At 40.8% G+C, this 24840-nt stretch overlaps 1 protein-coding gene across 1 annotated transcript; it reads right to left on the minus strand.

Annotated features, from left to right (window-relative positions):
• Positions 1 to 546: 546 nt before the first annotated feature.
• LOC122689586 (thioredoxin domain-containing protein 9) lies at positions 547 to 1428 on the minus strand. The gene has a single exon (XM_043896173.1). It carries the CDS (start codon positions 1299 to 1301, stop codon positions 621 to 623), a length of 681 nt encoding a protein of 226 aa, XP_043752108.1. The 5' UTR covers positions 1302 to 1428; the 3' UTR covers positions 547 to 620.
• Positions 1429 to 24840: the final 23412 nt, after the last annotated feature.

Below are 24840 nucleotides of genomic sequence, written 5' to 3' on the forward strand. Positions count from 1 at the left end.
ACACACTACTATATATGAAAAGAATAACAAACAAGGACTTAATCATATGTCATAGGGAACTATATTCAGTATCTTATAATAACCTACAATGTAAGAGAATGTTAAAAGAAAGAATATATATGTATATATAAACTGAATCACTTTGCTGTACATCTGAAACTAACACAACATTGTGAAACAGCTATATTTCAATAGAAACTTTTAAAAATTAAAATAAATAAAATGATCTCTTGCCCTCACCCTTTCTTTTTCTCTCTCACACACATCCACACATGAAATGTTCTAACACTCTCTGCAGCACTGCCTGTCATCCATCAGTCCCTAAAATCACCCACATGCTAAACTCAGTCTGCTGCTGAGGACAAATTTAAGAGTTTCATTTTTTAGCTGGAGAGATGTCCAATCTTTATAAAAGGAAGACTCTTCTTACAAACTTCCAGTTACATCTTATGTTATTTTTGTCATCATGTTATATAGTATGTAAAAACATAATATATGACTAGGTCTCCTGTGTTGAGTTCTTTCTTTTCTTTTTTTTTTTTTTTTGAGTTTAGAAAACACATCTAATTGTGAAGTAAGGAGAAATAAAAAGACAATTTACAAAGAATTATAACTGATTTCTAATCATCATCAGAGTCTGAATCATATTTCTTTCCTCGAATAGTTTTCTTTTCCAGCTTTGTGAAGTTTGTTCCAAATTTCTTTTGGCTCTGAAATGGTGGCTCCATTAAATTTCCACTGTAATTAAGAATATCAGCACAACCCAGCCTCCACTCCAAGGTTTCTGTGGTGAAGTCATCTGTATTTCCTAGGTCAGAAAATCCAACAACAAAATCCTGTGTTTTTCCATCTTTCACCAGTGCTAGTGTGGGGATGACTTTGATACGCAGTCTCTCACAAAGGAAAGGTGCTTTTTCCACATTCAGTTTCAAAAATTTGGTCTCAAGATGTTTCTTGGACAATATCACCAAATGTCTGTCTAGTATTTTACACCTGAATGTGGAGTCTCTGTAGAAATGGCAAACCACTTTTTTACTCTCCTTGACTTCTTGAAAAAAATCTCTTTCACTAGGGATTTCTCTGTATTCCCCATGTCCTTTTGAAAGCCATTCTTGTTTCTGCTGTTGAGCTTTCTTCAGAGCCTCGAGTCTCTTTTCTTTGAGGCGTTCCAATTCATCCTCATCCATCTGATCTAGTTTCTGAATTTCCGAATCCAAATGTTCTTCCACTAGTTTGGTGGTTTGAAGCAACTGATTCTCTAGGACTTTTGAAAACATGTCAACAGATGCGTTCGCTTCCATTCTTCTAAATGGTACGGTTCAGCCTTGACGCTGAGCTCTCGGCGACACCTGAGATACGAAGACACAGCTTCTCCAGAAGAGCAATCCTCTCTGGCTTCAGCCTCCAAGCAGCTGCAGGTAGCTGCGAAGCGGCCGTCACTTCTGTTGAGTTCTTTCTAAGAGCCAGGAATTCTTCAGTGACTAAGTTTGTTTTGTCTGCACAAAAATCTTACAATATCAAAACTATTATTATCTCTATTTTCTAAGAGACAGTTTTCAAACATAGGCACAATCATTGCAGATCTATGACCTTAACCAGTATTTTCCTCCTAAATGTTTATTCCTTTGAAACAAAGATAACAAGAAAACATAAAGACTGCATGTGAACAAAACAGTAAAACCAAGAAAACTAAAACAACACACCCGTGTATACACACCATACATGCATACTGATACATATGCATGTATATATGTGTGTGTGTGTGTGTGTGTGTATGTGTGTGGAGAGAGAGACAAAAAGAGAAGGAGGGAGTCAGAGACAGAGAGAGAGAGGAGGGAGAGAAGATTATGGCAGCTTGTCATTTTGTTGCAGGAAGGGGAACCCCTTCCAGGGCCCGAAAGTGAAGGGGAACCCCTTCCAGGGCCCGAAAGTGGGCTCTTGTCTAACACTAGGAATTGAATTGTCTGAGGAAACACATGTGCTGACAAAACAAGAGATTTTATTGGGAAAGGGTGCCCGGGCGGAGAGCAGGAGGGTGAGGGAACCCGGGAGAACTGCTTTGCCACGTGGCTCGTAGCCTCGCGTTTTCTGGTGATGGGATTAGTTTCCGGGTTGTCTTTAGGCAATCATTCTGACTCAGAGTCCTTCCTAGTGGTTCATGCCTTACTCGGCCAAGATGGATGTCAGTGAGAAGGATTCTGGGAGGTGATTGGACACGTGGTGTCACCTTTTGACCTTTCCTGAACTCTCCCTGTTGATGGTGGCTTATTAGTTCCATGTTCCTTACCAGGACCTCCTGTCATAAAACAACTCATGCAAATGGTTACTGTGGTGCCTGGCCTGGGTGGGTGGTCTCAGTCAATGTGCTTCCCCTAACAATTTCTGCATACCAATTTCTATGTTAGTCACTTCTGCTTGCAGTGACAAACAATCCCCCAGAACTTAATGGCTTACAATCAAAAACATTTATTTCCCACTCACGTTGCATGTGGGCAGCGACAAGTTAGCTGTGGGTCAGTTGCATGGCCTGTGGCTTTGCTCAGCTCTTATTGGCTCTGCTTTGCTTCGCTTGTCTTCCTTATCCTTGGGCACGGGCTCAAGGAGCTCTTGAGGCAGGGTCTGCCCGTTTCTGGCCAAAAGAATGTGCAAAAGGCTAAGCCAAACCACACAACCATACTCAAAACTTTTGTTTGAACTTGGTTTACATCACATGACCTCTTATTCCATTGGTCAAACTAAGTTATGTGGCCAAGTCTAGAATCAGTGGGGCAGAAATGTCCTCTGAGAAGGAAGCAAAGGAATGAATAGCTGTGAACTGTATAATACAATACACCTCCTCTTTGCTCACCGCACAACAGGCCAAAGAATCCAAGAGACAAAGTGTTGAGGCTAGGAAGAGACTTGAATTGGGGGGTGGGCAGACCGAGAAGATGGCAGGCTAGCGCCTCAAAATAAACATCTTATTGGAGTCTGAATGCCAGGTTCTTTTATAGATGGGGGCCGCCAAGAAGCAATGAGGAACTAAAGTCAAAAGGCAGAATAGAGAGGAAGATGCACTGAGGAAGTAAAGTGAAAGGATCTTCAGTCTTGCAAAACATCTCCAAGGGAATTTTCCAGCCTTCAAAAGGGGTGTGTTATTCTCTATTCACAGGTGAGCAGGGACAAACTATCTCTCCAACGGCTGAACAAAGGCACTTTAGTTTACAGTCAAGCAGAGGGGCAGAGCCATTCCAGGCAAGCCATTAAGTATGATTATAACAAAAGCAAGAAAAAGCAAGTCAAACAAACAGTTTCCAACATGGAGTCAGAATTGGCTTCCTCCTTGCAACATCTTCATGTGTTTAAAGATTGCAAGGCAAAATTCTGTTATGAGCTACCCCACAGCTGACTTACCTTATGTTGTCATCACAATCCATGCTTATTGACTAAGAGAGCTAGTTCAGCCAGGACAAGTTTCTCTGAAATAAGTTTGTGTGCACTGCTTTTACCTTTCCATTTAATTGCAAAGATTTGTGTATTATAAGCATGCTAATTTGAAAGAACATTAAAGGACTGAAATATATATATATATATATGTTTTTTAATCTTGTCACTTTCTTGCTTCTGTATTAGCACAGTGTATTCTGCACAGACTCCAGCTAGAGGGGTTCTTCAAATCAAAGGGATTTTAGGATGCATTCAGAGAATCATATACTTTTACATCCTTTTTTGTTACCTTAATTACTTTCCTATTTGCATTCCAAATGCTACTTTATTGAAATCCGATTCAAATTCAGATTATGGTCTCAGGTTAAAAAGGCATTGCTAACCTGTGCTTATTGTTATAAATGGCCCTTGGAGAAATCTGAAGCTTCTGTTGTGTTACCTTAAAAATTTGAATGTTCCTTTTGATCCAGACAGAGGACAAGCTGAACTAAAATGCCTATTGCAGTAGGAAGCTGACATTCTAAAGAAGAATATGATTTTTGTAAAACTCATTTATTTGGGCATTACATCACCAGCACTGGCTCAATTTGATGTTAATGTTTAATTCAGAATGTCCATTTTGCTAAGCAAATGAGAAATCCTGCTGTTAACTTTTTGAGTAATTCAACTTTCTACAATGCATTTTCCTTTCATTGGAGCCTTGAAGGTATTTGACTTTAATCTATCCCACCCGCACCCCATTTTTTTTCCTGTGTGGATCACTGGTTCCCAGGGGACATGGGACAACCTTCTGAAAGCATTTCTTTCTTTTATTGTGTCCCTGGCTATTCTTCATCAACTTCAAAACTTTAGTCTCAGTACATATGAACCCTCAGGAACTCAGGACTAAATCAGAAAGGCCAAGTTGACAGTGAAATAAGACTTAGTTGGTACAAATGAAACTCTCAGATTTTATTGTAGCTGGATATGTCTAGCCAGACAATGGAACAAGAAGTAATGGGGTTCAGGACATCCTACCTCAAAATATGGCACCTTGGCATATGTAATATTTTAAACTGGAGCAATTTGAGAAATGGCAAGTACTGGAAGGACTCTCTGGACTTTCCCCTGAAACAGATTATAAAATCTTCACATGAAAGATACCCCTCTATATCCTGGAATGTGAAGTCAAGTGGTCCTTAGGAAACATCACTACAAACAAAGCTAGTGGAGGTGATGGAATTCCAGTTGAGCTATTTCAAATCCTAAAAGATGATGCTGTGAAAATGCTGCACTCAATATGCCAGCAAATTTGGAAAACTCAGCAGTGGCCACAGGACTGGAAAAGGCCCATTTTCATTCCAATCCCTAAGAAAGGCAATGCCAAAGAATGCTCAAACTACCACACAATTGCACTCATCTCACACACTAGCAAAACAGTGCTCAAAATTCTCCAAGCCAGACTTCAACAATATGTGAACCATGAACTTTGTTGTTCAAGCTGGTTTTAGAAAAGGCAGAGGAACCAGAGATCAAATTGCCAACATCCACTGTATCATCAAAAAAGCAAGAGAGTTCCAGAAAAACATCTATTTCTGCTTTAGTGACTATGCCAAAGCCTTTGACTATGTGGATCACAACAAACTATGGAAAATTCTTCAAGAGATGGGAATACCAGACCACCTGACCTGCCTCTTGAGAAACCTGTATGCAGATCAGGAAGCAACAGTTAGAACTGGACATGGAACAACAGACTGGTTCCAAATAGGAAAATGAGTATGTCAAGGCTGTATATTGTCACCCTGCTTATTTAACTTATATGCAGAGTACATCATGAGAAACACTGGGCTGGATGAAGCATAAGCTGGAATCAAGATTGCCGGGAGAAATATCAATAACCTCAGATATGTAGATGACACCACTTTTATAGCAGAAAGTGAAGACGAACTAAAGAGCCTCTTGATGAACTTGAAAGAGGAGAGTGAAAAAGTTGGCTTAAACTCTACATTCAGAAAACAAAGATCATGACATCCGATCCCATCACTTCATGGCAAATAGATGGAGAAACAGTGGAAACAGTGGCTGACTTTATTTTGGGGGGCTCCAAAATCACTGCAGATGGTGATTGCAGCCATGAAATGAAAAGACGCTTACTCCTTGGAAGAAAAGTTATGACCAACCTAGACAGCATAAAAAGCAGAGACATTACTTTGCCAACAAAGATCCATCTAGTCAAGGCTATGGTTTTTCCAGTAGTCATGTATGGATGTGAGAGTTGGACTATAAAGAAAGCTGAGTGCCAAAGAATTGATGGTTTTGAACTGTGGTGTTGGAGAAGACTCTTGAGAGTCCCTTGGACTGCAAGGAGATCCAACCAGTCCATCCTAAATTAGGAATTCCGTCCTGAATATTCATTGGAAGGACTGATATTGAAGCTGAAACTCCAACACTTTGGCCACCTGATGTGAAGAGACAGCTCATTTGAAAAGACACTGATGCTGGGCAAGATTGAAGGTGGGAGGAGAAGGGGACGACAGAGGATGAGATGGCTGGATGGCATCACCAACTCGATGGACATGAATTTGAGTAGGCTTTGGGAGTTGGTGATGGACAGGGAGGCCTGGCATGCTGCAGTCCATGTGATCGCAACGAGTTGGACATGAATGAGAGACTGAACTGAACTGATACCTGAAGGAAAGGAACATCCGTATCTCCATAGATGGAGGAACACCAAGAGGAATCTCAACACACAGGCCTTGTTGAGTTTCCCCGAGTTGACTACCCATAGCTTGTACCCTTTTGTCCTATTGTGTAGGACACGACTTTACACTCTTCATCAAGCCTATCAGAGAAACACTCAAATGTAACTGCTTCTTCAGGTCTTCATTTCCTTTTACAAGATTCCCATGTCATGTAAAACTCATATTAAATACATTAGTATGCTTATTTAATCTGTCTTTTATAACAGAGACATAACTGAGAACCTCAGATGGGTAGAGGAAAGCTATTTTTCCTCCCCTGTAGAGGAAATATGTCATCTGGTCATGTTCAATCTTTAATAAACAGGAAATTTGTCAAATTTCAATATCTTATTTGATTTATAAGTTTATAGTGGAAAATGAGGCTGGTACACTGAAGCAGGCAAAATGGTACCATCCTGTTATATACTGCATAACTGCTACTCAGATTTCATATGCAAAACAGTAGCAGCATCACCTCAGCAATAGTTAGAAATGCAGAATATTGGGACTGATTTCTGACCTTCTGAGTAAGAATCTGAATTTTTATTGGTTCCCAAGTGTATGTAGAACACTAAAGTTTGAGAAGAGCATACCAGAAGATTCAGCACACCATTTCAGCAGAGTGTTGTTGCTGTTCAGTCAATCAGTCGTGAAGTTACACCTATATGCTGTGTGGTATGAAGCATGTCACAAATGCTATGTGTCTTGGTACTGTTCAGTTCAGTTCAGTTCAGTTGCTCAGTCACGTCCAACTCTTTGTGACTCCATGGACTGCAGCACGCCAGGCTTCCCTGTCCATCACCAGCTCTCAGAGCTTGCTCAAACTCATGTCCATTGAGTCGGTGATGCCATCCAACCATCTCACCCTCTGTCATCCCCTTCTCCTCCTGCCTTCAATCTTTCCCAGCATCAGGGTCTTTTCTAATGAGTCAGCTCTTCTCATCAGGTGGCCAAAATATTGGAGCTTCAGCATCAGTCCTTCCAATGAATATTCCGGGTTGATTTCCTTTCGGATGGACTGGTTGGATCTCCTTGCAACCCAAGGGACTCTCAAGAGTCTTCTCTAACACCTCAGTTCAAAACAATCAATTCTTCAGTGCTCAGCCTCCTTTATGGACCAACTCTCACATCCATACATGACTACTGGAAAAACCATAGCTTTAACTATATGGACCTTTGTTGGCAAAGTAATGTCTCTGCTTTTTAATATGTTGTCTAGGTTGGTCATAGTTTTTCTTCTAAAGAGCAAGTATCTTTTCCAGACTATGAATAGACCAAGGGTGGAGTGTAATGATGGAGATCTATGTTCTTTGGTACAGAGTATTTCTGGTACCCAAACTCCTCTTCCACCACTGTCTCTCCCTTTGCTTATGTCCCAGTCCCATCCCACCTACTCTGGTCTCTAGCTTCCAAAACCTTCTAGGTGCTTTGTCCATCCAAGGTGTTCCCAAAGCCCTCACCAAGACCAGGTCTCCATCTAAGCTGTACAGTGGAATCACCATTAAAGCTTGAAAAGACTGATACCAGAGCCTAACCCAGAGAGATTCTAGATTAATTAATCTGCTAGAAGTTCTTATGTGCAATGCAAGTTGAGACCTTGTCCACTAGTCCTGCTCTTTAAGTCTCTTAGGAGACACCTGGATTGATTTCCTATTCTCCACACTAAAAGGTGTATAGATGGTAATGGTTTACTTGATAAATCCAAAGAGTGTTTGCATCTTTTTTTTTTTTTTTTGAGTGTTTGCATCTTGACTGGGGAACGACCTCAACCAAGAGACTAATCTCTAGTGGTTTTGAATTTCCTATTCCTCAGGGGGCTACTCCAGCCAAACAAGGAGATAGCTGTTATCTTCTATAGAGGCTGAGGGCTTACTGAGGATATTCAGAGTGTGACTTGATATCTTCACATCAGGGTAAAGGATCACCATTGTTTTAATGATAAGGAAGCAGGGTCTGTTCTCTCAGGCCCATGAATGAGGAGTTCCTGACTCCTTGGTACACTCTGGCTGCCTGGGTGGCAAATACCTATGTTGCTCCCCTCTTCCTAGAATGGTTAAGAAGATAGAGAAATCCAAAAGGTCAGGAATGATCAAACTTTGGTGATACTTATCATCTGTCTGTATGGCTCGTGACTTGGAAAAGAATGTGTGGAAGGGCCTCCTCTTCTCAGGAGAAATTCAATTCTATTCTGCTGCCAAAGAGGAACCAATGCTTTGTCTCTACTCTTCAGTGGATATTTGGTTTTTGCCTAACCAGCAGCTAGTCCATACTTTTGTCCCAGTTGTATCCTATTATGGAGCAGCTGGGCTTTTTGAGTGGAATTATTCTCTGTGCCAGCTCTTATGGTTAGTCCTAATTGCCCTAAACCAAACATTTGTCCTTTTAATTGGTTTGGGGATGAATTGTAACCTAGTTCTAAGCCAGTCTTTAAGCACTCTCCTGGCCAGTTACCTAGTGTTGTGATCTGAATGTTTGTGTCCCCTCCCCACCAAATTCATATGCTGAAGTCCTACCCCTCATTGTGATGATATTTGGAGGTACAGCCTTTGTGAGGTAATTAGATTTAGAGTAGGTCTTGAGAGTGTTGTCTCCATAATGGGATTGGTGGTCTTATAAGTAGAGGAAGAGATATAAGAGCCCTTCTCACCACATGCACACCCCCAGAGAAAGGCCATGTGAGCACACAGCAAGAAGGCAACCCAGGAAATGGACTCTCACCAAATACTGAATCTGTTGACACCTTGATCTTGGACTTTCCAGGCTCTAGAACTGTAAGAAAGAAATCTCTGTTGCTTACACCACCCAGTCTGGAGTATTTTGTTACAGCAGCCTGAGCTAAGGCAGCTAGTGACTGGTTACTACATAGATGGGTATGGCACAATAATAAATTGATGCAGTCAAAGCAAATGCAGGATGCTGTCTAGTAGTTGAAGAAAAGAAAGGAAAGCATATAGCCCTAGGTGCTTCTGGCATGTGCTCCTAGAACCGTCAGCAATGGCAGCATGGAGAGTCAGAAAGAATCCTGCCATTGAACATGCCCTTTGTGTGACACTACAAATGATCTTATCATGTGAACTGATGTGAATCAGAATTTCTGTTACTTTGAAACTGAAAGCATCTTAACTGATACATATCTTGATCTGTACTAAATGTCCCCAGCTCTTACAATGGTGTGATTATCTCTTTGTGCCTCTAAGATGAGAATAATACTGATTTACCAAGAATACCCTCAAAACATTTGTTCTCAAACGTATCTGCACATTGGAATCACCCAGGAGTTTCAAAAGATATCAAAGCCTGTGTATCATCTCCCAGAGATTGTGATTTAATTATTTTAAGTATGATTGTGGTTTTGTGTATCTATCTGTCTTATTTGCTTGATTTTGGTGGTGAGAGGGCAAGTGGCAACTGAAAAGAAGTAGGAAACTTCGATATAACAAATAAGCAAACTTTAAATTTTAATATTACCATGCCCAGGATGCTTCTTCTCCTAGCCGTGACCCCCAGGACTCTGGAAAAAGAGAAAGAAGAAATAATCCCAGTTGGTAAAATCTTGAGGGGATTCACTGACCTTTTGATACTCAGAAAACCAAGTCAGTGAATGATGCTGTTTCTGAGTTAATTTCTGAGAAGCAAATGTTCACAAAGATTTTATAGGTCCCAGTATGACAATATCTTCTCCAGTCTCTTCACTGTTCTCCATCTCTTTGCCCGTCACCATGACAACCCACATAGGTATTAGCCAAGAAACCTGGAAGGGACATTTTTAGTGTTTTACTTCATCTCTTTTCTTAGATATTTCACAGAATGATACATATTTGAGAATGTCCTAGGATAGATGAATTAGAGATTTTCAAGCTCCAAAATTATAACAGATTATGGCAAGGGGCATATCCCTATTAGAGAGCCATTGAAGATGTAGCAGTGGTACACCGTAACAAATATTAGTTGCAATAAAAGGAAGAAAAAGGAAGGCAATTCTATGCAAATATAGAACCACTTAACTTTAGTGAAGAAATGTTAGAGGCCTTATGCAGATCCCAAGAAAAGGAGAGTCAAGAGTGTTCTACCTAAATTCACTGTGATTTTGCTTTCATACCAGACTTCTAAATGATTAATATAAAAATGCCTTTAGCATTAGGCCTCAGCAACCTTAACTTGCTAATGTTCTTTAACATCTAGTTATAGGGAAGTTGGGCTTCCCTGGTGGCTCAGAGAGTAAAGAATCCGCCTGTAATGCAGGAGACCCTGGTTCGATCCCTGGGTTGGGGAGATCCCCTGGAGAAGGAAATGGCAACTCACTCCAGTATTCTTGCCTGGAGAAAAGAAGTCCATGGACTGAGGAAACTGGTGGGCTATAATCCATGGGGTCCTAAAAGAGTCAGACACAACTTAGCAGCTAACACTTTTTTTTTTAAATAAAGAAGTGTGCCTCAGAGTTGTTGTTTAGTCACTAAGTCATATCCAACTCTTTTGCAACCCCTAGCGCACCAGGCTCCTCTGTCCCTGGGGTTTCCCAGGCAAGAATACTGGAGTGGGTTGCCATTTCCTTCTCCAGAGGATCTTCCCAACCCAGGGATAGAGCCCAGCTCTCCTGCATTGCAGGCAGATGCTTTACCACTGAGCCACCTGAGAAGGCTGTGCCTCAGTATACACATAGTAATTTTCTCTCCTCAGCAGCTTCATTATGTATCTATTAGCTACTACTGTTTAACAAACAATTCCAAAGCTCATTGGAATATGACAATAAACATTTATGCACAATCATTGGTCTAAGAATTGGCTGGAATGGTCTGCTTCAGGTTCTGGGTTAGAAGTTCAGTTCCAGCGACTCTGCTCCACATTCTTTTCATTTTTATGCTATGAGGAATGTGTCCTTCTAGTAACAATGACATAAATACAAGGAAGAAAAGCAAAAACATGTAGTTTCTATTATTGCTGAGGCTTAGAACAAGTGCTCTATCACTTTCCTTCATGTTCCATTGACCAAAGCAAGTTGTATGACCTGAGCCCAACATCAATGAAGCAGAAAAATATACTCCACCCAGTGGTACGAAATTCAAAGTCACATGACAAGAGTGTGACATCAAGGAGAAACAAAGAATGGGAACAATAGTGTGGTCTATCACACACGATCAAGTCTGAACTCCAAATCAGAGGTTGGCATTTTTTTTCCTGCAAAAATGGAGACAGTTTTAGGCTTTGTGGGCCATATGGTCTTTGTCACAACTATTCAACTCTGCCATTTGCCATCGTAGTGCAAAAACAGTCATGGATGATACATGAGTGAATGAGCATGGCTATATTCCAATAAAACTTAATTTATTGACACTGAAATTTGAATTTTATGTCATTGTCATATGTTACAAAATATTCTTCTTTTCATTTTTTCCAACCACTTAGAAATACAGAAACCATTATGAATTCACAGGTTGCACAAAAATCAATAGTAGGCCAGATGTGACCCATGAGCCATAGTTTGCCCCCCACCCCACCCCTCAATTGTCTGCTGCCTTTCAAGTCTCACCTGCCATCTAACATTCCAATGATATGAAAACATAGTTTCCCAAACAATGCATTCAATATACTGACGTCTTAACCCTTGTGTGTGTTCTTCCCTGCCCCCAGAATGTCCTTCCCCTCTCCCTTGTCTGTTTAGGAAACTTCTAGTCGTTCTTCTACTTCATTGAGTGTTTTCACATCTGCAGTGTCTTCCCAGATTCCCTGGGACTAAGGTGATTCATCTTCTATACCCTCACTGCATTATACACATGTGTTAGTCTGGGTAGATGAGCTGTTGTAGTATACAGCACTGAAATTTAAATGGCTTAGCACAATAAATGTTTCTTTCTCACTCACATAATGGGGCCATGGAATCAGTTAAGCATTTGAGCTCTACTCTGTTCAACCATTTAATGACTCAGTCTCCTGTCTTCATTTAATGACTCAGTCTCCTGTCTTGTGAATCGTTCCTGTTCTGCAGTCAAATGAAGAAGCGAGTAAGGGCTGTGAGTGAGTGGTTGTATGGGCCAGACTTGGAGCACATCCTCTCTGCTGGTGTTCCATTGGTGAGGGCCCCGTCTTTCGGCCACATGTAACAGTAGAGCGAGTTAGAGTGGACGTTGAATGAATGAATGAATGAGTTGTGAGTATAGGAAAATTTCATTCGTTTGGCTCTTGGTAGATGACTAAAACACTAACACCAACTGAACTTGCTAAAAAGCAAGCAGGACTGAGTTATATCCACTTCAAGTAAATTTCATGTTCTCTTTTCCTCTGTGTTTTTAGAGTTGTTGTAGGTTTTTTGCAAAATGTGCCCTCCTCTATGTGAATTTTCTTTCACCAGTTAACAGAGTGATTTCACTCAGGCCTGCCTTAACTTTGTCCTTCCTCTAATAGTGTGTTTGCTCATGTTGGGCACTACCAACGACTTACAAGCATAACAGTTTTGTTAGGCAGTTCCCTATCCACCCGCTCCCCAAATACCACCCACAAGCCCCAACTTTGCTGCCATGAATGTGGCCTTGCCTCTGCAGCCCATCTGCACTTGCTCTTGACTGAAAGGGAATTAATGGCAGTCGCTGTTTGCTTGTTTGTCTCACGCAGCTCCAAGATGTGTCCCTTTGTCCCTTTGTCGGCATGCTGGCTCATACAACAGCTGCTGCTCTCAGCCAGCCCTACTGAGAGAAAACAATGGTGCTTCCTGTTGATACAGCTCCTTTGCTGTGAATCAAAGAAAAGATGTTAAGGCCATGGAATCCTATTTAATGCTGTCTCTGGGAGCCATTGGTTTTTTGATCATACATGTACCTGCTAAGATTAAATCCAGCATGGTATATTCTGAAAGGGGCTGGAAAGCACAAAGGGCAGAAAAGATGAATTACATGATGAGTTTGATTTTTTAAATTTAATTTTTATTTTATATTAGAGTATAGTTAATTACAATTTGTGTTAGTTTCAGGTGTATAGCAAAATGATACTAATACATACTCATATATCTATTTTTTTCAGATTCTTTTCCTATATAGGTTATTATAGAATATTGAGTATAGTTCCCTGTGCTGTACAGTAGGTCATTATTGATTATCTATTTTATATGATGGGTTCCCTTATGCTTCTGTGAGGAATCCATTCTCTACTTCCCAAGCCATCTGACCCACAGAACACAGAGCTGAGACTTATGTGCCTTTCTTTACCTGTGACATGGCATGGAAAATTCCAGAAAGCAGTACTAGCATCTCCCTTCCTAGCTGTTGTTCTTCTGTTCGATAGAGCCCCCTCTTTGTCTCTCTGCACCCAAGCAGTCAGTTCTGTTCTGGATTCGTGTTCAGAGATGTTGCTGTGAGCAGTGTCCATCTGAACGTCTGGCTGTGGCTCGAGGGACTGATCTATAGTAACAGCCCATGTTCCCGCCTGGGACGCTGATGTGTAGTGATAATATGAAGCTGATGCTTTTTGAGGGCTGTGTGCCAGACACTGTGTTCTGCCTGTACTATATCATTCAGTCTTCACTAGTACCCGAGAGTTGGCACTGTTTCCTCCCATTTTGTAAATGAGGAAACTGAGATTTGCACTAAATACCCAGGTCAAGGCCATATAGCAGGGAGGGGGCAGAGCAGTGATTCAAAGCCAGTTCTCTGCAACTTCAGAATTTTTGATCCAGAATTCTGTGCTGCTGCCTGTCAAAATAGTATAGCTATAATAAATCTAAGACAGTTTCCAGAATCTCAATACCAGAGTGTGGTCTATAGACCAGGAGATCAGTATCACCTTGGAGCTGATATTAGAAATGCAGAATCTCAAGAAATCCATATCCAAACTTGCATTTTAGCAAGACCAATGTCATTTGTAGGCACATGAAAGTTTAAGAAACTCTGATTTAGAATTCCTCCTTGTACAGAAGAGTAAACGTGTCAAATGATGGGCCTCGGCTCCATCAGCTATTGCAGATGCCGGACTGGAATACAGGTTGCCACAGAGATGGGGCAGAGGATGCATTCCATGTAGAGAGGGTGGGGTGAGACAAGAGAGTTGGTGGTGTCTTAAACTGTGTTCATAGTAAACAGCCTCTGAGATGCAGATTTGAGTAGATGGGGGGATTGTTAGGGTGTGTGCTAGGGACAGAATTTCTAAAGGAGGTGGGGAGAAGCAAGATTGAGCAGAGGCAGAATCTGAATTTCATTGTTGCAGTAGAGGACTCAACAGACAACATAGGAAGCTGGGATGGACTTTCAGGGTTGTCCTATATCAAGGCAAGGGGGACAGACCTTTGTACCTCCCTGCATTGACCAGCCATTAGGTGATAATTGCCCCTGACTGAGGGTGATTCCCAGGGTGATAGAGTTGTGAACCTCATGTCAGCCAAATGGGAGATGAATGCCTTGATCCTGAAGGAAGGGGGTCCAGGCATTGCCCTGTGATGTTCACCACAGAGGAGAGGCTGCAGAAAGATTTTAAGCTTTCTGCCAAGAACAACAGGAAATCATTCAGAATGACATAATAAAATTTGCAATTGATAACAGTTCCTTTGGCTCCTGTGTGGCAGTGGATCAGAAGGAACCAGAATCAAAGAAAAGTGATCTGTTAGTGAACAGTGGTCGCTCAGACAAAAGGAGTAACCACCTTTAGAAGTGGCAAAATTCAAGAGACACTTTGTGCTTAGAAAGTACAAGATAGTGTGATTCATTTGCAGTTGAAATGTGGAGAAGGAAGGGTCCTGATGGGCCATGGGCTTCTGGAAGGGTTCACTGGGAGAATTAAAGTCAGTTTCTAGGAATGGAATTACTGGTCACTGAAGGAGAAGATTGGCAAAAGGATGTTAAAGTCTTCTTTAGTAATTTAACAACACTCAATTTGCCACAAAATTTTAAACTCTTATTGGACTCATCTTGTTTAGAATTATCATTCCCAGAAACCACAGTTCCTCTAGCATGCATGGTGGATATTGAGGGATTGTTCTCCAGATGTCCTGAAGAAAATTTGAAGCTTCTGGATTTTTTGTTTGTTTGTTTTTCCCATTGTTGTTTTATTTGACCATATCTTACAAATGCTTTTGGTGAAATAGTTCTAAATTACCACTTTGTTGAGCATAAAAAAATAAAAGAACAATCATAAAAAAATCAATTTGATGCAGGTTGCTTTATCTAAAAGAACACACCTGTAAAATTATACCAAAACCACTATGTAAACAAAGGACCCTAAGAAAATAATATCAAAGCAGAGTTTCTGGTGGTATATGTGTATGAGTTTGTGTGTATTCCCTTTTTACTCCTTCTAAAGCCAAATCAAGTCTCTCTACCCTGCTGCTGCTGCTGCTGCTAAGTTGTGTCCGACTCTGTGCGACCCCATAGACAGCAGCCCACCAGAACACCTAACTAAATCTTGGAGAAAGAGCTTTGGGCAAAGTAGAAAAAAAAAAAGTTTCGTTGCTTTGTCAGTCAAAGGGGGCCACAGTGGACCACTGCCCTCAAAACTGTGTTCCAGCCTCAAAGGATAAGTACGGAGTTTTACGATAATGGTTCATAGAGGGCGTGGTCAGCTCACGGGCAGTCTTCTGATTGGTTGGTGGTGAGGTAAGTGGGAGTCGGCATCAGCAACCTTCTGGTTCCAACAGGTCTGGGGTCTAGTGCTTCTGGGCAGCAAGCAGTTAACTTCTCCCACTTGGTGAGGGTTTCAAAAATATTGTTCCGAGTATCCCTTAAGGGAGTTTTCCAGGATGCTGCCCCAAGGCTGCACTATTGTTTCTTTTGCCTATTCCTCCCTTCCCTCTGCATCCCCCACTTCCGTAATTAGCATGTGTTTGAACCTACTCCTTGGAACTCAGGGAGGGTCTTGGAGGCTGAATGAAGCTTATTTCCTGTCATCAAGAAATGGGGGAGCAATTCCCTGGTGGTCTGGTGGTTAGAACTTAGTGCTTTCACTGCTGAGGATGGCGGTTTGAAACCGAGTGGGGTACCCGGGCACAGAGCCCCTTTCTGTCCCTCGTTTCTTGTAGGCAGGACTGTAGACTCCAGCCTCCAAGACGTTCCCTGAGTTCCAAAGAGCAGATTCAGTTGATAGTCAAGGGAAGAACAGCCAAGAAACTGTTACCAAGTCCAGGCTCGCTCTGCTCGCCACACAATAGGCCAGTGAATCCGAGAGACGAGGTGTTGAAGCAAGGAAGAGACTTTAATTGGGGAGCCGGCAGACCAAGAAGATGGCAGGCTAGTGCCTCAAAATAACCATCTTATTGGAGTCTGGATGCCAGGTTCTTTCATAGATGGGGGGCCAAGAAGCAATGAGGAACTAAAGTCAAAACGCAGAATAGAGAGGGAGGCACAGTGAAGAAGTGAAAGGGTCTTCAGTCTTGCAAAACATCTCCAAGGGAATATCCAGCCTTCAGAAGGGGTGTGGTAATCTCTTCAATTCACAGGTGGGCAGGGACAAACTATCTCTCCATCAGCTGAACAAAGGCACTTTAGTTTACAGTCAAGCAGAGGGGCCATGGGGTGGAAAAGAGTCAAATGTGACTATAAGCGACTGAATTGAGAGGGGCAGGGTCCCCCAGGCAAGCCATTGGGTGTGATTATAATAGCAAAAGCAATGAAAGGCAAGGCAAACACACAGTCTCCAACATGGAGTCAGAATTGGCTTCCTCCCTGCAACAAAGCCACCTGAGGCAAGATTAAAGGGAAGCTCATCAATATTAGGAGACCTGACCACCTGAGACCCTGCACACACCCTAATCTTGACAGCACCCCCACCCTTGAACTATTGCCATAAAACTCCTCATCAAAGGCCCCTGGGGTGGCTAACATTTCGAGGCTGGAGCCCGCTGTGTCCTTCTTTGCCTGGCAAAGCAAAAAGCTATTCTTTACTACTTCACCCAAAACTGTCTCTAAAATTCGATTTAGCAGTGGTGCACACAGAGGCTGAACTTTTGGCATCAGGTTCAGTGCCTGGGGGGGAACTACTGCAAGCTGGGAGGCCAAAAAAAAAAAAAAAAAATAGGGGACTCAGAAAGGCTTTTGTGCCCAGGGGCCCCTCGGGGTCCTGCTCAGTTTCACTTCCCCATTTTTTTAATCACCCTAGTTGGCAAAGCCAGACACTCAATAAATATATACCATTATGCATTCAAACTCACATACTTCAAATGCAGTTGAGCACCAGTGTTGTGGGGTGCAGAGTAATTAGAGAAGAATGGGTCCATTTCTACTCTTGAGGAGCTCACAGCACAGAAATAAATATTTTTCTGTTATAAATTATAATTAAACTTACTAAATGTGAAAATAAATTAATTATCCTTAATACTAAGTGATCTTTTTTAGATTTTAATATTTATGAAATCAATATGCACTCTAAAACATAATATTAGAAGAGAGAGAAAATGCTGTGTTGTTAGCCTGAATATTTGAATTTAGCCATGTATTAAAGAAATCCATTCATGTGATTGCCACCTCCATTGAGATATTTGCTTTGAAAGTGCTACACATAGTTGAATTTTAATTTATATTTACATCCTCGTTTTTTAATAAACTGTCAATTTTTAAATAGTTTTATACATATAGAAAAGTTGGAGTGTAATACAGAGTCCTGCATATCCCATAACCAGTTTCTCCTATTATTAGTTTCTCATACTGGCATGGTACATTTGTCTCAGTTAATGAAACAGTATTGATACATTATTACTAACTGAAGTCCATATCACATTTCCCTAGTTTTTCCCTAATACCCTTTTTCTTTTCCAGAATCCCATCCAGGATACCACAGTACATTGATTTATTGTATCTTCTTAGACTCTTCTTGGCTAGGACAGTTTTTCCAAATTTCCTTGTTTTTGATAATCTTGACAGTTTTGAGGAGGACGGGTTAAATGTTTTGTAAAATGTCTCTCTAGTGAAATTCATCTGATGTTTGTCTCATGATTAGATTAGGGCTGTGACTTTTGAGAGAGAAGTGTTCAGAGGTAAAGTACTATTCTTAGGGCATCATCCAAGCTATCAAAAGGACTTAACATGACTGATGTTCACCTTGATCGCCTGACGGAGATAGTATTCGTATTTGATGGTTTCTTCATCATAAAGTTACTCTCTTTTCTGTCTCCATATTGTACTTTTTGGAAGGAAGTCACTTTGCATAGCCCACACTTAAGTAGGGAATAATGCTTTACCTCTTTGAGGACAGAGTATACACATAAATTATTTGAAGTTTTTCTGCAGGGGATGTGGGACTTGCTGCTTTTCCTCTAGTTAGGTATTTAGTTACTTAGTAATCCAATCATTTATTAATATTTCTATTCATATGGACTCATGGATATTTATTCTATACTTTGGATTATAATCCTATACTACTTTATTTTGTTGCTCAAATTATTGCAACTTTGTCCATCAGGAGCTTTTAGTTGACTCCTGCATCCGTCAACATACTCTCATCATTGTAAGTGTGTGTGTTTTTTTAAGCATTTTCTTTATTTCTGTCTCTGAAGGAGGAAACAGACAGAACAGACTCCATCTTGAAAGCAGGACTTCCTTCCTTTTCCTTTGTGCTGGGTCTCTAGTTTCAGAGAATTGGGGGAGGTGGGTTTGAGCACATACACTCAGGGTATATAAGGTTTTCACAAAAACTGGTCAGGGTCCTTGGCTAAGAGGAGACTCTGCCTTGGGCCCGCCAGTGTAATAAACTGCACTTCACTATCTGCATTGTCCTTCTGAGTGTGTTTGTTTCCCGGATCGCGTGGCTACAACATCTCTACAAAATGCTCCAGACTTGTCTTGTGTATTTCCTGGCCCAGTCCTCGAATCAACTATTGGCTCAAAAAGCCCTAACTCCTTTTATTGGAGAATGATATTACAAACAGAGATTTGGGCAGTAGGTACTTTGTCTTTTAAAATGGCTTTTAAAAATATTCCACTCATATTGCATTGGAAAGAAACATTGCCATGCAAACAGATTTCGTGTGACCAGGACATGCAACAAAGACAGAATCTCAGAAGCAACCACAGGATATTGAAAGGAAATAGTGGTTGGTGTGACAAGGGACTATTTCCCAGGCACCACAGAGCAATTGATCTAAAGCTTCTGGCTGACTTTCAAAAGAAGCATATTCTCTTCCAGCAAAAATGAGATTTGATTAAAGGAAAAAATGAAACCAAAATTTATCCAAATGAGAAATATAGGCATAGCTTTGGCATTCTTAGATAGTCCTCCAAACATACTGTCATCCTACTGGTGGAGAAGTCAAGTCCAGCAGCTCAAATTTTGAAAGCAGTCCATCACTGTGTGCTGTGCATCACTGGAGCCACAAAAATGAGCCCGAAGAAGTTTTAGACTCTGAAGTGTAAAGAAGGCTTAGATGCAATCTGGTGATATTGAAAGTGCGGTATATTAGTATATGAATGCCTGTTTTCTTATTTTAGGTACATTTAGTGTGGTTTTTTTAATCCCTAAAATATCTATAATTAAATTGATGGTTTTACAGTCAATGGATGTTTAGAATCAAGGAAATACTTCATTCCTCCAGGCCATTCATTCCTGAACAGTGGGAGTTCCAGAAGGCTCAGGCCTTTTCCTGACCTCCCACTAGGGCTAATAAAATTTAGTTTTTCTTAGATCCATTTTGTGAAATCCTTGTGAAATCACCAGTTTCTCCCTCTCCCTCACTGGCTCTTTTGCTCTCTCCAGCCTGTAAAAATCTTTTTGAATGTCAGGTGTGCTTGTCAGCATTACTCTAGCTTCTGGCTTTGTAAAAAGATAAAATGTTCTGTTTTCTCTCTATTCCCTGCAACTGTCTCAATGGTTTAGGAATATTTGAAACTTAAGATTTGAAAACATGCTTCTGTGAAAACGTTTTTCTCAGTTTCTCCTATTGCCATTGATCTCTTTAAGCATTTTACGTCTTTCTGCATCATTTTTTACAAATATGTAGTCCTGGAAATTTTTCCTTTTTATCCAGATTATTTAAATTATTAGCATAAAAGTGTGTAGAATATGTGTATAATTCTTTACTGTTTCTTTTGCATACATGATACTCCTATATATTCCTAATTTTGTTTGCTGAGTTTCAACTATTTTTCTTCATTAGACCAGTTAATGGTTCATTTGCAGTCTCTATGGTATGGCTAATGTTGACTTCCTCTGAGAGGACTTGCGCCAACACGCCACGCCTCCCGGGACTGCTGCTGCCAGTGCCCCTGACCTGCAGCAGGCCACTGTCAACCCACACCTCCACGGGAGACTCCCAAATACTCACCACTTCTTCATTGACTATGCTAAAGTCTTTGACTGGGTGGATCACAACAAACTGTGGAAAATTCTTGAAGAGATGGGAATACCAGATCACCTTATCTGCCTCCTGGGAAACCTGTATGCAGATGAAGAAGCAATAGTTAGAACCAGACATGGAACAATGGACTGGTTCAAAATTGGGAAAGGAGTACATTGAGGTTGTATATTGTCACCCTGCTTATTTAACTTATATGCAGAGTACATCATGTGAAATGCCGAGCTGGATGAATCACAAGCTGGAATCAAGATTGCAGGGAAAAACATCAGTAATCTCAGATATGCAAATGATACCATTCTAATGGCAGAAACTGAAGAGGAACTGAAGAGCCTCTAGGTGAAGGTGAAAGAGGAGAGTGAAAAAGCTGGCTTAGAACTCAACATTCAACAACTAACATCATGGCATTTAGTCCCATCACTTCATGACAAATAGAAGGGGAAAAAAATGGAAACAGTGACAGACTTTATTTTCTTCGGCTCCAAAATCACTGTGGACGGTGACTGCAGCCATGAAATTAAGACACTTGCTCCTTGGAAGAAAAGCTATGACAAACTTAGTGTGTTAAAAAGCTATGACCAACCTAGACATAATATTAAAAAGCAAAGACATTCCTTTGCCAACAAAGGTCCATCTAGTCAAAGCTATGGTTTTCCCAGTAGTCATGTATGGATGTGAGAGTTGGAGCATAAAGAAGGCTGAACACTGAAGAATTGATGCCTTTGAACTGTGGTGTTGGAGAAGACTCTTGAGAGTCCCTTGGACAGCAAGGAGATCCAATCAGTCAATCCTAAAGGGAACCAACCCTGAATATTTATTGGAAAGACTGATACTGAAGCTCCACTACTTTGCCACCTGATGTGAAAAGTCAACTCATTGGAAAAAAACCCTGATGCTGGGAAGACTGAGGGCAAGAGGAGAAGGGGACAACAGAGAATGAGATGGCATCATTGACTCAATGGACATGAGTTTGCACAAACTCCAGGAGATAGTGAAGGACAGAGAAGCCTGGCATGTTGCAGTCCATGGGAGTGCAAAGAGTTGGACCCAACTGAGTGACTGAACAACGAACAACCTATATGTCAAATTAAACCATGGTGTACATGCCACTATGGACTTACAGCATAACAAATAAGCATGTGTATGTGTGTGTGTACATGTATGTGTTAAGGACAAAATAAACTATATTTTAATATATGCAAAACAAAATACATGTATGTACCCATGAATTATATAACACTCTACAGCATCACAAAGAGCATGTCTAAGTTGATGCTATTAAGACCCTAGGATGTTCCCAAAGACAAATTCATAAAACAATCTTTCAACAAAAATACAGTGAAATCTAACCTGGGAGGAAACAAACTAGCAGTCATCCTCCATACCATCACAGATAGTTTTCTTCTGCCATGTTTTTGTTGGAGTATGGCTTCTACTCCAGTGTTTACTAAACACATCTGCAGTTTAGAATCATCTGGGAAGTTTTTTTTAACATTTCAAAGGCCAGGCATACCTCAGAACAATTAAATGTTATCTCTGCATAGGACACAGACATCAGTATTCTTTACATACCCCAGGTGATTCCAACATGGCAATATGGTAGGACTCACTACCGCATACACACAGTCTAGGAGCACACAGCTAAACCTTGCTTGCAATTCATCCTCAGTATTGTGAAGCAATAGTTCTCAAGCTTGATCTGTATATCAGAATCACTGGAAAGGCTTATTAAAACAGATATCTGGGCTCAACCCCACACCAAGTGATTCAATAAGTGTGGGGTATAGCCCAAGAGTTGACATCTCTAACAAGATCCCTGGCGATGCTGATGCTCTTCAGACCATAGTTTGAGAACCCTTATTGTAAAGTATTGGCTTTGGTTTCAGAAAGGAAAAAAGTATTTGAAATTTAACTGTGGTATGAATTCTTTCAAGAAGCTGCCATGACTAAACTTTTTAAAACGAAAGCATATTGAGTACATTTTTAAAGACCATATAAACTTACATTTTCTAAACCTGCTTTACTCTCATTTAATACAAGTCTTTATGAAGTATTTATTAACAAGTACTTTGTAGGCAATGGAGCTAATTGCTATATTAACAATTCAAGTGTGATGTAGTTGCTTCAATCTAAGAACTTCATTTAGCATTTTAGCATTAATTTCTAATTAACTGCTAATGTTGTCTTATGTTTTTCTATGAGCCCATCTACATGCAGATTAATTCTTAATCTGCACTGATTTCTGTAGAGAAAGGGCTCAGTGTTTCTTTTCTCTCTAAGGATATATAATAGTAACCTGAATAAAAGAAAACCTCTCTATGGTGACTGAGCATCTGTGTGTGAACATGGGTGTGTCAGCAGGTGTGAACACTAATACAGCGCTGTGAAATCTGGTACTTAAAGACAACAGTCCAGTTGCAGATGAAAGGTTTTGAATTCTTATGCTGTACAGGTCACTGAAACTTATAAGAAATAGTAATGTTCTCTTGTAGCTTAGACCCTAAGACATGGGGCAACAAATTATGCCCACAGGCCAAACTCAGTTCATACTTATTTTGTAAATTATGGTTTATTGGAAAGCAGCCATGCTCACACTTTTATATATTATGTAGGGCTGCTTTTGGGGCTTCCCAGGTGGCAATAGCAGTAAAGAGGTCTAAAAGTTTGATCCCTGAGTAGGGATGATCTCCTGGAGGAGGGCATGGCAACCCACTCCAGTATTCTTTCCTGAAGAAGCCCATGGACAAAGGAGCCTGGTGGGTGACAGTCCACAGGATCACAAAGAGTCAGACACGACTGAAGCAACTTAGCACCCACACATGCTCAGGGCTGCTCTTGGGCTACAATGATAGGTTTGAATAGTTTGGGCTACAAGTTCAATTCAGTTCAGTCGCTCCGTCATGTCCTACTCTTTGCGACCCCATAGACTGCAGCATGCCAGGCCTCCCTGTCCATCACCAACTCCCGGAGTTTACTCAGACTCATGCCCATTGAGTCGGTGATGCCATCCAGCCATCTCCTCCTCTGTCGTCCCCATCTCCCTAAAATAATTACTAACTGGCCCTTTATTTAAAAAGAAAAATAACATTTCTAGCCCTACTGATCAACTTTGTATGTGCCATAGTGATTATCCATCCATATAATTATACAGCCATAGGATCATCCTAGCTGTTGCATTGGTCAAAAAGTTCATTTGGGTTTTCCCATAAGCTGTCTCAGAAAACCCAAACAAAGATTTTAACCAACCCAATATATTCTCCCTCATGGTTCTCACGACTACCAAGGAAGCTCTGTCAAGTATTTTACTCAGGTCTTGGTCTTGTAAATTTGTCAAAGAGGTAAATGGGGCTACTTTAGCATGTTGTATGAATACTGAACCTTTTACTGGCTGGGAATAGTGGCTCACCTAGCGTTTATCCTGTCACTTTGAGAATCTAAGAGTTATCTTGCTGAATCAGAGTCCTAGTTGACTAACTCTAATGTTCTTTGTGGGGAATTTCTGAGAAATACTTTTTGCATGGGTTGTTCTTACTACTCATCCACGTGTTAAACAGTAGTTGACCTCAGGGGCAGTTGGTGAAAGACCAAGAAGATGTGTTAGAATAGCAATAGTGAGAATCACGAGAGTGGATCCGTGTGAGGAGAGGACAATATTAGCCTCCGTGGGCTTAAAGATATGAGAGCGATAACTGCCTATTTCATTACAACTTGCTATTAAAATGAGTTATATAGGGATGGGATTAGCATTTCCTGTTAGATAAGACACTTAAAATAATAATAACTTGTGAGACAAAAAAATTGGATGGGAAAGCAAATAGGTGGATGGAAAGGTGACTAGAAAATTGTTAGCTTGCATGTCCTAAGAGGAAGATTCTGCAACACATGAGAATCTGTGTATGGAGTGAGGTGAGGTATGTGGTTGAGGAATCAGCTATAGCAAGAGGAAAGTAATTACAAAGTGAGAGGGGCGATTAAGAAAAGTCAATAACAACTTGGAAATTAATGTGATAAGATGGCAAAAAGGAAGCCAGCCGACTGAAGGAAGCTGGAGTCATCTTGTGCCTCACTGCTCTAGAGATTGCAGCCCGAATACCAGATTTAGCTCTGTTGTGAGACGTCAAGGATTTGCAGAAGACATGAGACTAGTAATGAAAATTACTGAGCCCTGAGAAAAAGTAATTTATAGATAAAACAGTGCATTACTTCTTATCAGATGAGTGACGAGAACAGTGCAGTGAAAAGGCGGAGGGATGGGGGTGGTGTTGAAATAAATACTCCTGCCTCACTAAGAAAATAAGGTAGATTCACACCCATTATTCTTGTGTTTATATTGTATTTTTGTGACCACCATGCATAAGTAGAATCACACAGTAAAGTTCAAGTCCTGCTCCCTTGCTTCTACTGAAAAAGAAAGGAAAGTAAAGGAGTAAAGGTGAG

This window comes from Cervus elaphus, chromosome X (assembly GCF_910594005.1).
Source record: "Cervus elaphus chromosome X, mCerEla1.1, whole genome shotgun sequence".
In the NCBI taxonomy this organism is placed as follows: Eukaryota; Metazoa; Chordata; class Mammalia; order Artiodactyla; family Cervidae; genus Cervus; species Cervus elaphus.

Bases quoted from the DNA above. Each gene is read 5' to 3' on its own strand.
- LOC122689586 (XM_043896173.1), bottom strand. From the start codon at position 1,301: ATGGAAGCGAACGCATCTGTTGACATGTTTTCAAAAGTCCTAGAGAAT.